The following is a 12,406-nucleotide window of genomic DNA, read 5'->3' on the forward strand; positions in this document are numbered from 1 at the left end:
CTTAGAGTTGTCTGTGTTTCTTGGAGCCCCAGAGCACTGTCCTACTCCTAACCCTACCCTGGACAGCCCCTACCCTAAAATAGCAGCTGGAATGGGGGGACGGGGGCGGGACGGACGGACGGACGGACGGATATAAATAGCCGCAGGGCCAAAGGATGATACAATTAGTCTAGAGAGGGCAGAGCAGATACACTAAGCAACAGACCACCACAGGGACAAGTGAAAGTTGACCAAATATTTTAGTATTTTTTTCCTAATGGAAACAGTTGTAATATCATCTTTGACTATAGAACTAAACATATACTTTCACAACAATGTAAGGAAAACAATTTAAATAGGCCTACAGTGTGAGATACAGCAGAGGAAGCGAAATTAGTTGTGGAAAGAAAGGTAATGACTTCACACTATTTCATGTAATAAACTTCAGCTATTTTCTGTACACATTTCCTGCGTCATTACATCACTGTCATTATTGTAGAATCATGTAGGTTAACATAGAGAAAATGTGACAAACTGACATTTACATAGAGGTGGCATCACTTCAGACAGGCCGTACACAGGCCCTACATATAGTCATTGGGTACATCACACCTACACTTGGGTCTCTCTTACTTATCCTCCTAATTCACTACATTTCCCAAAATCCCTCGCTCTTGCCACTGTCGCTGTTTTGCAGAGAAAGCACAATTCCCAAGAGCGGAGTCCAAAGAGTTGGCAACAACGAGGTGTGACTGTAACGTGAGTGTTTGGGGTTTGTTCGGAAAGGAAAAACAAGATGTGGACTCGGATGCTGTCTTGCAGGCGGTTCGGATTCGGTTCCCGAGTACCGAGGGAGTGCTTGCGGAGCGCTGGACTCGGATCAACGGGGAGGCAGGAGAGGCATGCTTCAACTTCAGAGGTACGGTCGGTTTCATCAACCTGCGCAAACTTCTGCAGCAGCTTACTAGTAAAGCCATCCAAAACTTGACGATTATCAAGGATTTGCACAAGCAGGAGGCCTGGCTTTTGTTGGGAATAGAGACATTCAAAATAATAATTCAGATCTCTTTTTATTTATTGGATCAAATTATGCCATTTTTACAGTCAAACCCAAACTTGTCTCTAAAGGTAATATACATTTCTGCGAAAGTGAGATGCAAAAATTGTCATTTTATTTTCAGTTATTTGTGTCACACTCGCTCATGCATCGCAAATGTACATCTGTCCCATCCGACTGCCCGCCAGCCTTCACAGATCCCCCTCGCTTCACTGGCCGCTGCAGATGATGACTTTATTAAAAGCACGGGAGAAGCTTCTGTCAGGGGGTTAGTTAGCCAGGCCTCAGTTCCGTTAGTTATCTCTTGTAGAATCCCACTGAATCAACACACACACACACACACACACACACACACACACACACACACACACACACACACACACACACACACACACACACACACAGTAGTAGTAGTAGTAGGAATAAGAGTCCCATTCATTCATACACTGGCCTATACACAGTAGGCCTAAAGTGTATGTTTTGATTTAGATGTCAAATGTTGACAATGAAATATTTTGCTCCCAAGGCTACAGTATCCCACTAGAAAGTCACACCAGGTCATTCTCATGTCTTAACACTTATGTCGGACGTCAGTGAATGGTCAGGGGAGGCTGGTGGAGGTAGAAATCGAAGGACAGTTCATTGTAATGCATGGAATGGAATGAGGAATGGTATCAAATGCATGTTTGATGCTGTTCCTCATTTCATTCCATGCATTACAATGAGCCCATCCTCCGATTTCTACTTCCAGCAACCTCCCCTGTGTCTGTACATAGTTCTCCTCTCAGGCGTTAGAGATTGGAGGTGCAGTTCAGACTTCAGCGATGACTTTGGACTTGTTTCGCCACAGCTCTGTATAAAGCAGACAAGCCCCCAGATCGGCCCCCAGAGTGCACTGCTCTCTGATAAGCTCCAGCAGCGGCTGGTTTGAGGGTCAAAGATCACGGTAGCCTGGGTGATTCTATCAGCTGCTTCATTAGTCTTATCTGTGGCTATTATTAGCCTAATATGAAAGGTGGTGATAAGGTTGGTCTTTGCGGAATTTCCGGCCTCCTGACAGCTATCTAAGACTCTGAGCTAGAACATCTAACACACAACCATGAATGAATTACAAATGGGATAGAATAGAATAAAAAATAATTTAATTTTTTCTGGAGGTCACTTCAGGTTTTGTTAAAAAACAAACAAAAAAAACAAGAAAATCCACACCATAGTTTGGTGAGGTGCAGGCTGGCGGTTAAAAGTCAGTGATGCTAATTATTTATTGGACCGACTTTTTGGTTGACCCTGTAACACTGTTACTAACCCTGAAGAAGGCAGCTTCTTAACTTCAGGTTTAGTAACAGTGTTTTCTATCAGTCTAATAATCTATACAATGTTTTTTGACGATGTTTTGTGCCAGGCGGCTCAGAGGAAGACGGTACTGTTTGACTTCCACCGGCAGCAGGGGGGGAAGATGGTGGAGTTTGCGGGCTGGAGCATGCCAGTCCAGTACAAGGACAGCCACATCGTCTCTCACATGCACACGCGCCAACACTGCTCCATCTTTGACGTCAGCCACATGCTTCAGGTGAGAGGGAGAAGGGGCAGGTGTTCATGGGAAATAGAGTTTTTCTCTGTGCAGGTTAGGTTTGCATAGGTAGGGTCATGTTACAGGAGTTTTTGTTTTGTTTTCATGGGAAGAATCAGACTCTGTACTGCAACAGTCACAGTTAGTTGTAATCAGAAACCATGGTAATAATAATGGAGCAGTAGGCATGCTACCACTGTGTCTTATGGTGCATTCATGACCAACTCGGAAGTTCGGAGTATTCAAGTGATTTGTTGTAGAAAACTCCAAACAACATGAACGCCCACAGGTGATGGCTAGTTATATACATTTACAACTACAAAACGAATTTCATGCACAAAAACAAACTGCAGCTTCGAAAAACTTTATTGTTATATTTCCACTTCACTTAGCGTAAACTTCTGAAAATCCTGCCATGCTTGTGGTTGCTTTCTAGTTGCCATGACGTCAGAGAACTACAAAGGATGATCAGAGTTTCCCACTTAATTACGAATTGGGGGGGGCTGTTCAAATGGATTTTTCCCACTCTAAGCTTGAATTTCTGAGTTTTCGACTTGTCTTGAATGACCCATCACCCCATCAGTACTCAGACTGGCTTCCCTCCCCTAATCTCATCTAGCTGAAGGTACAGTTGTATTCGCTGTCCCTGTGGCATCTAATGTGTTTCTGCTCCAGAGCAAAGTCCATGGGAAGGACAGAGTGAAGTACATTGAGTCTCTGATCGTTGGGGACGTTGCAGAGCTGAAGGACAACCAGGTGAGAAAGAAACCCTCTCTACAACATGCACATAGAGAAGGGATCAGATACACACACACACACACACACACACACACACACACACACACACGCACAAACGTTTCTCCTCCTCCAAATTAATTTCCCCCTCTCCCTCCTCTCTCTCTCCCCAGGGCAGCCTCTCCCTCTTCACCAATGAGAAGGGAGGGATTCTGGATGACCTCATTGTCACCAAGACAGACCAGGGCTACCTCTACATAGTGTCCAACGCTGGCTGTGCCGACAAGGACTCTGCCAACATGAAGGTTAGTAGAGCAGTGGTCAGACAGGCAGTTGCAATTCATTCAGTTACCACCAGGGAGCGTGTGTGTGCTTGCCTGTGAGTCCAAGTTGATGGATTTGTAGAACAGACTGTGATGGCTCATGCTTGTGTGTGTATTTCCTGTCACAGAGTAGACAATTAAACCCTACTGGTCATGGAGTGTGTGGATGTGTGTGTGTGTGTGTGTGTGTGTGTGTGGTGTGTGGTGTGTGATCTGTATCTGATCCCTTCTCTATGTGCGTGTTGTAGGCCAAACTAGCAGAGTTCAAGGCTGCTGGTCATGATGTGGATCTGGAGTTTCTGGAGGAATCTTTGATTGCTCTTCAAGGTGAGCTCTCCACTGGCAACAAAGACCGCATAATAGATCTAATAGCAAAGAAAACCTTGTGACTTTTTTTTTTACAAGAATGATCATGCACATCAAACACGTGTGATACCATTTGTCATTCCATTCCATGTGTATGACCTCTCCACCCCCCACCCCCCCACCCCCCATCCCCCAGGCCCGTCCATGGCTCGGGTGCTCCAGCCGGGGCTGACAGACGACTTGAGCAAGCTGACCTTCATGACCAGTACGCTGGCCACGTTGTTTGGCATCCAGGGCTGCAGGATCACACGCTGTGGATACACTGGAGAGGACGGGGTGGAGGTGGGTCTTAGTGGGGGTCTCTCACTTAAATCTAGCCCCTACACACTAAGCCCCCCTACATTCTAGGCAATAAGACCAGAATGTAGTACAGGTGGGGGGTACAGGTGGGTCTTAGTGGAGGTGCTATGTACCTCACTCTTCAAACTGTCTTACCCTGAAACCCCTTACTGCCATAGGGCCCCTTACTGCCTTAGGGCCCCAGGCCCTTCACGCTAAGCACTTAGACCAGTGTGTGGTTTCTTTCCTGTCCTCCTCCTCCTCCTCCTCCTCCTCCTCAGATCTCAGTGCCCAAGGGAGGTGTGGTCGCCCTGACGGAACGTCTGTTGGCCAATAGCGAGGTCAAGCTGGCCGGGCTGGGCGCACGTGACAGTCTGAGGCTGGAGGCGGGGCTATGTCTCTATGGCAATGACATTGATGAGACCACCACCCCTGTGGAGGCCAGTCTGGTGTGGACCATAGGTGACTGACTCTATTCTATTCTATTCTATTTGACTGTAGGTGGCTCAAGTGGAACTCAGGTGAATCCTACAATTGTTATTGTATTGTATTCTATTGTATTCGCCAGAATATTGTGTGTGTACTGATTAGAGCTTGTTCATGTTTGTGTTGTGTGTGTTTATTCGTGTTCGATGTGATTGTGTGCGTGTGTGTTGTTTGTGTTTAATCATGTGGTTGTGTGATTGCGTCACACAGGCAAGCGGCGGCGTCAGACGATGGACTTCCCCGGTGCTGAGATTATTGTCCCTCAGATCAAAGCCAAGACCCAGAGGAAACGTGTGGGCCTGGTGTCCACCGGACCCCCCGTCAGACCGCACACCCCCATCCTCAGCGCCGATGGCAAGGTCATAGGTCAGAGAAGCTCCTATAGTGAATACAAGTACAAGATACTAAACTACAGTAACAAATATGTTACTGAAGAATCAAAGGGCTAATTAATCTGGACCCTGGTTAAGCTTGGGCTAAAGATCATGTTCAATGGAGAATATTCACTGTAGATCACAAATGAATTTTCTCTCTGCTCTCTTTTTTAATTTCTGGGTTTCTTTCAGGTGAGGTCACCAGTGGTTGCCCTTCCCCCTGCCTGAAACAGAACATTGCCATGGGATACGTGGATGCGGCGTACAGCAAGAACGGAACGGCCATACAGGTAGAGGTGAGGAAGAAGGCGGTGAAGGCGGTCGTCAGCAAGATGCCCTTTGTACCGACCAACTACTACTCTGGCAAGTAGGCCTGTCCGTCAGTGGACGCCTGGCCTATGACATCAGACTGCTAGCGGACAGTCACCTGACCAGAAAGACAAGACTGTCTCTCTACTGCTCTTTGACTACAAGAGATCAGTCTACCAGGTGCTGCCCCCCTGTGTTCAATTTGAGCAATGATACTCAAACCTGAAGGACTGCAAGTCCACTAGTAATGGAAAGTGTGTGTGTGTGTGTGTGTGTGTGTGTGTGTGTGTGTGTGTGTGTGTGTGTGTGTGTGTGTGTGTGTGTGTGTGTGTGTGTGTGTGTGTGTGTGTGTGTGTCATCGCCATACCCCTCAACTATACAAATATATTCACTCTGTCTAAGATTAGGGTTTACACTGCTGTTATTCAAGGCTTGTTGTGATTGGTCCACCATGGGTGTGTGAATGAGACATATGGTTTGAAGGACATGATACAGACACAGATATCAGTTTTACTGACACGGCAAAGGCTTCACTTGCTCTATAACGCATGCTCTGTAAACTCAAGGGACACACACCTCACATGTACTACAAGACTAGTGTGCATATCCTTTTTTTATATTCTAACATTATGAGATGTTGAATCGGAACTTGAAATGTGCAGGTTTATTGACACAGTGACATAGATGTTGTTTACTAAATGACTACATTTCGATGTCAAAGTGATATATCAGCAGGACCAAATAACTTTGCAGATGATTCCAAATAATCCCTGTGATCTCTTAAATATTAATTTGATTAATCTTGGACCACTACCCTAGTTATAACATCACTGGATTATTATTTTGTGTTATTATTACAGAAATGCTAAACAGTATTATGTGTACATTTTTCAGTTTTAGTCATTCAGCAGACACTCTTATCCAACTTCAATTAGGCTGAATAATTGAAATAACTTTTTGCACTTTGCTTACTTTTTTTACTTTTGATTTACTTGTAACTAATTTAGGTGTTTATTGAGCTGTACTACTGAAATATTGTCCTGAAATAATGTTTACTAAACAGCTTCCAGACTGTCTGTTCATTTATCTGTGAATTAATGCCTTAATTTATATAGGTAATTTTACTATGCAGGGCTTTTAATAGAATAGCTGTTTCTCATGTTATATGGTGTCAGGTTGTAATTCACAATTTATTACACTTCCCCTTCTAGTTATCTACATTCTCTGCCAAACTCTACAAACTGTTGTGGTTGATTAATGTGTTGTGTCCCACTAACACTTGAGACTGTCTTACTTGATTGAAAAAGATTTTCCTTATCATGTGTTTCTTTGATGTGTGTGTGTGTGGGGGGGGGGGGGGGGAACGACACACTGTGGAATCACTATGGTCCCGAATCGTCAATGCCTCAATTCATACGTAAGAGACCACCACAACCTCAAAAGACATTTATATAACTGTTTTAAAACGTTATAATTCCCACATAACAGGGGGAAGTCCTCAGATATCCCCAGACTTCAGACAAACCCAAACAAGTTTTTGACAGCTGATTTATTTGGGTATTATGGGAGTTGTATTTCAATCGAATATGATATCACATGTCTGGGAGTTGGGTGGAATTCATCAAATGAATACAGTTCCCATACGCCCCTACTCTGTATACCAAGAGGTGGAGCCTGCCCGGTCTCACATCGGTTACCGAGGAGAAGATGGTGGAATTTGCAACAGCAACGTGCTCGATACTCCGTCCCAATCACTTTGAAAAATATATATCCTCTCAACCTGGCATTAGATATCGGTTACCCGGAGACAATCATAGATAATAGATTCTCAAACGTTGAAGAAACTGACGTTCTTCGACCCGAACAACAACCTAACTCCACGACAGAAGAGGAGGTGAAACGTGGTGGTGCTTCTGAAAACACGAAGTGGGGGGTTGAGTTTTGGAAATTTTGTGTCATCGCGCAAATCAAGATTTTGGACACATTCGTGCAGCGTTGTTGTGTTCCAACGACTTGTGACAAGTCTTTGGAAGATTATTTATTCCCCTGGGACACTGGGGTAGCAATCGGGGGGTCCTGCCGCCGTTCCTTGGAAGTGGTGGTCAAACCTTGGGACTGGCAACATGCCAAGGAGTAAGAAAGGGAAACGTAGTTCTAATAAGGGTAAGCAAATATATTTTGAGTGAAGTTAACTGCTAGGTAGTTTACTAGTTAGTTCAAGGTGTGAACAGATGATCATGACAGTGTAGAAGTAAACTAGCTAGCTTAATAACATTTATTTCCCCCAAAATCAGAATCTGTGTGTGCCATATTGAACGAAAACAAAACAGCCAGAACTAGCTTCTAGCTGAATAACGGCCGCTTAAGCAAACTGCTCATTATTGCCAACTAGCGTAGTGTCGGCTAGCGTGTGTGTCGGCAGAAGAATGTCCATCTATGCAAGGCATTGGCAAGGCAACCTAAATGTGTGGGCATTAGTTATAGATTTACAGGCAGTGTTTTTCTGCAGTTACTATTGACATTCCTTTCAGTGCAAGCAACGTGGATTCGTGACTTGCCACTTGATTCGTTATATTAATCATTTGGCATGACATGAAATAGCAAAAATACCCAGATGATTTCCCCGGCTCATTCACTACTTCAACTGGGGTTTGCCTGCTCTAAATCTAGCCACATGAAAGGCAAAACGTTTGCCCCTGGGATTATTTTTAGCAAGAGTGTCAATCTAGAAAAAAAGACTGCACGTGAAGTGAGGTCATTTCTTTAGGCAGGGACCCCCCCCCCTCCCCATTTTAATGGGTAGCAGTTGTTTTACATTAGAATGAGAGTCATGCAGTGTTTTTGAGCCCAGCTGTGTTTGCTTTCTATTGTATTTGGGCGGGCGGAGCAGGGCTTTGCATGTGCCTGGCAGGGCGTTCGGTACCACCCCCGCTCGGTCGTGGCTTGCTGTGGGTAGTGCACCTCACGTGTGGGTCCTACACATATCCCCGTGGTCGGGGTTTGGACTGGACCATAGATAGGCTAGCGGACGCTAAATATCTAAACGCCCTTTGCTTTGCCACATGACCAGTTCCTCTAATCTCAGAAAAGTAGCACCAGCCTCCAAATTACATGTTGTCCGGCATACTATTGTTTTCAAGTAGATTGTCCATGCATTGTGCCAACAATCTTAGTGCTACAAAGCTTTCGGGAAGCAGAATGTTTTGGTGAAAACCAGTGAGTTGTTGAGGTTGAGAACAGCAGGATGAGGAGGGTTAGTGTCTAATGATCTCTTCCTCCATGGTCACCCTACCGTCCCCCCCCCCACCCCCCCCTCACCTGACCTCCTTTCCAGGCTCCCTCAGACAGGAGGTTCTACAGTGTCAGCTGTCAGCCAAGGGCCCTCTGTCGCTCAAAGGTAACGCAGCACAGTTTGAACCCTAACTTGAACCCCCCCCACCATCCCCCACCCCCCGAACCTTCATCTTCACCATTGGATCACCTGGACCTGTCTACTGTGCCTCCATCATTGGCTGTCATCAACCTGCTTGATCTGCACCTCATTCTGCTTTCCCACCCACGGGACTAACTCTTCCTCTACTGTTCAGACAGAATTTTTGTCCATCCATAAGATCATGCATGGCTCCCACTATGAGACTATGGCAGTATAGCAGAAGTTGTTAGTAGACCTATCAATTATATGGTTGGCAACCTCAAAGGCAATGAACATTAAGTGGCTGTTTGAGGTGTCTAGCATTTGGCTGAGACTAGTAACTCATGGTCTCATTCCCAGATTCCCAGCAGTCAGCTCTCTTTCTCTCTCTCTCGCTCTCTCTATCCCCCTCCCTCTCTCTCTCCTGCTATCAATTTGGTACCACTACATGACCATACTCCACTCCAACCTCACCCCTCCCCACCCTGCCTCACCCCCTCCCCACCCTGCCTCACCCCCTCCCCTCCCTGCCTCACCCCCTCCCCTGGCTGTGATGTCCTGTCAGCCAACTCCCTGACCTCAGTGCTGCTGTATAGAGGCTGTATTCAGACTGCTGCATGGCACTCTCCAACCAGACATTACCATTCAGAGTCAGCTCTCCCACCTCACACAGCCTGTACTGTTGTGGATGTTCAGCTCTATGTTCTAAGTATTGTTTTCAAGTATGAATTGTTGTGTCTAATTGCAGTCGTTGCAGGCTTGCTCCATAATCACTTTTTCGCCTCGAGCAACAAACAGGAAGTTGACTAAAAAGGGAAAAAAAGAGGTCTAAAAAGATTAGTTTAACAGTAACCCTGTAAAAGCAGTTGCTTATGCATGGCTGTGTTTCATTACCCACGGTGGCATAGAACACATGACCCAGTACATTGCTTCATTATGCTGTAAGCTATGTGCATCTCGGAACATAGCCAAGTGTGTTGTTGGCTGCTGCCTGTGACTTTGTGTCACATTGTCAAGTTATCTGGTGCAGTGGAGACCAGGGGAGGCTGGTGGAGGTAGAAATCGGAGGACGGCTCAATGTCTTCCGATTACTACATCCATCGGCCTCCCCTGGTTTTGTATTATGATGTGTGTGTGAGTGATTTCATGACTTCCGTTATGGGAACAAACAGCCATGGCAACAGTGAGTCCCCGCCCTTCTCACTCACTGCATGTGTCAGAATAGATGACACGTCTGTCAGTCATCTCAAGCCCGCCCCCCACATCCTTGGCATAACTGCAGTTCAGTTATGTAAAAGGTGGAAAGATTGCCATAGACTGACACGTGAGGTTGAAGGGAACATAGTACACACACACACACACACACACACACACACACACACACACACACACACACACACAGACATACATGCATACATGCATGCTCTGTGTAGCAGGGTCAAGGTTGATCACTAGAAAGTCACGTGACTGTGATAAGGACCCACTTCACCCAGTGTGGTAACACAGGTAGGGTCACTGGGGAGAGTGACTCAGTATTGGGTATAAACGGACTCACTAGTGACGTCTAAGTGGACTTTCTTCCTGATAGCCATTGACAATGTGTAGAAGGTCATACAAAGGTGCACTACGTGGAGGTCATATGTTCTCTACGTTTAGCTTGAAGACACGACAGTACTGTGTCTGTAGCCTAGCCTCTGACACCTGTGTGTCTGTAGCCTAGCCTTTAGACCTGTATGTCTGTAGCCTAGCCTCTGCCACCTGTGTGTCTGTAGCCTAGCCTTTGAGACCTGTGTGTCTGTAGCCTTGCCTTTGAGACCTGGGTGTAGTTGAAAGGCGTCCCTCCCTTAGCTCTAGAGCCATTGAACAGGGAGGTGATTGTACAGCTGGATTCCCTCAGGACCAGGTCAGCCTGGTGAACTTTAGCCCAGTAACCCAGCTCTCTGCCCGGGCAGGGTGAGGCCGGATGACTGGCTGCTCACAGTGGACGGTGGGGGAGTCACACCTAGGAGCTGATCCTGTGTCAGATTTATTTGTTTATCCCTATGTTAGTTGAGGTTAGGAGTTATGGAGTAATGCTGTTAATCTGACCCTAGGTCAGTGCCTAGTGACAACTTCCCCCCGGTGTGGGTGTGTGGCTATGCAGGATAGGTGTGTATGTGGGAGGATAGGCAGAGACAGATAGGTGTGTGTGTGAGCTGCAGGTTAGGCTAGGTGTGTATGAGAGTGAGTGTGAGCTGCAGGTTAGGCTAGGTGTGTATGAGAGTGAGTGTGAGCCGCAGGGTAGGATAGGTGTGTGGGTGTGTGTGAGAGAGAGAGAGAGACTAGGTACTAGGTACTAGAGTTGGCCCGGTAACAGAATTCTCAAACCGGTATACCCTCCCGCCGAAATCCTGCTACACTGGTAATACCTAATGCTAATAAACTACAAAAAAAGTGTAACCTTTTCAGTAGGATAGAGGTGTGTGTCTAGGCAAGAAGGGTAGGATAGATCTGTGTGAGTGAGGTGTGTGTGTGTGTGTATTTGTTTGTGTGTGTTTGTGTTTGTGTGTGTTTGTGTGTGTGTGGGGCGGGGGGATGATGAACAGAGCTAGGACCCGGGTCCTGCTGGCTCAGGCCTTTCTAATGCAGGCAGGATTAGTGCGCTCCAGTCACGTGATTGGTCCAGAGAGGGGCCGTTCATTGTGTGGTCCGTGCGGTCAGTCAGGTTGCCTCAGGGTATTTCAGAGGTCACAGTATTACACAGTACAACCTGGACACTATGACCCCTACTGGACATGAATCACAGACTTCCACCAGGTAGTCAATAGTCCTTTTGAATGGTAAAGTAGTATAGATGGATCAGTGGGTTAAAACCAACATCTCACTTTAAGAACCAGGCCCAGTCTTTGTAGGTAGTTAGTTTACACTCACTAATGTAAAGGTTAATAAAGGTTATACAAGGGTTTGTGTTTAGACCTTGATAGTTATTGATGACCATTGTCAGCCAGTGTTTAGGGGTGGGCGGGCGGGCGGGCGGGCGTGCGGGCGTGCGTGCGTGCGTGAGTGCGTGTGTGTGTCAGCACTGGGTAGAGAATAGACCCTGCTCTCTATAAGGAGAGGATCATGACTGACAGACACAGACAGCTGAGCGACTGACCGAACACTAATCTCTCTCACTCCCTCTATACGTCTCTCCCTTTCTCACCCCTCTCTCACCCCCCCTCTCTCTTTCTATCTCTCTCTCTCTCTCTCTCTCTCTCTCTCTCTCAGGGGGGAAGAATGGGGTGAAGGGAGAGTCTGGTGCCAGTGATGATGATCTGGCGTCAGATGTGCTCAGTCACTACAGCAGTGCCAGTGGAGACGGCCTCAGTGCTGGAGGAGGGCACAGGTGGGACACACACACACACACACACACACACACACACACCATTATTAACAGGTGCATCATCCAAGAGATTGTCCTCTGCAATTACATTGCCTTTGCCACTGTGTGTGTGTGTGTGTGTGTGTGTGTGTGTGTGTGTGTGTGTGTGTGTG

At 46.5% G+C, this 12,406-nt stretch overlaps 2 protein-coding genes across 2 annotated transcripts in view; both read left to right on the forward strand.

Annotated features, from left to right (window-relative positions):
- Positions 1 to 775: 775 nt before the first annotated feature.
- amt (aminomethyltransferase) lies at positions 776 to 5,731 on the forward strand (the record flags this gene model as incomplete). Its single annotated transcript, XM_083675855.1, has 9 exons — positions 776 to 898; positions 2,439 to 2,606; positions 3,282 to 3,362; positions 3,515 to 3,646; positions 3,913 to 3,991; positions 4,167 to 4,312; positions 4,591 to 4,771; positions 5,006 to 5,161; positions 5,362 to 5,731. 9 exons carry the CDS (start codon positions 776 to 778, stop codon positions 5,538 to 5,540), a joined length of 1,245 nt encoding a protein of 414 aa, XP_083531981.1. The 3' UTR covers positions 5,541 to 5,731.
- Positions 5,732 to 7,181: 1,450 nt separating this feature from the next.
- ifrd2 (interferon-related developmental regulator 2) overlaps positions 7,182 to 12,406 on the forward strand; it is an 8,681-nt gene continuing 3,456 nt past the window's right edge. Inside the window, 4 exon segments of the mRNA XM_083676057.1 lie at positions 7,182 to 7,641; positions 8,813 to 8,875; positions 12,140 to 12,225; positions 12,227 to 12,257. Coding sequence (XP_083532183.1) covers positions 7,602 to 7,641; positions 8,813 to 8,875; positions 12,140 to 12,225; positions 12,227 to 12,257 — 220 coding nt within the window. The 5' untranslated portion in view covers positions 7,182 to 7,601.

This window comes from Argentina silus, assembly GCF_951799395.1.
Source record: "Argentina silus genome assembly, chromosome: 8".
NCBI lineage: Eukaryota > Metazoa > Chordata > Actinopteri > Argentiniformes > Argentinidae > Argentina > Argentina silus.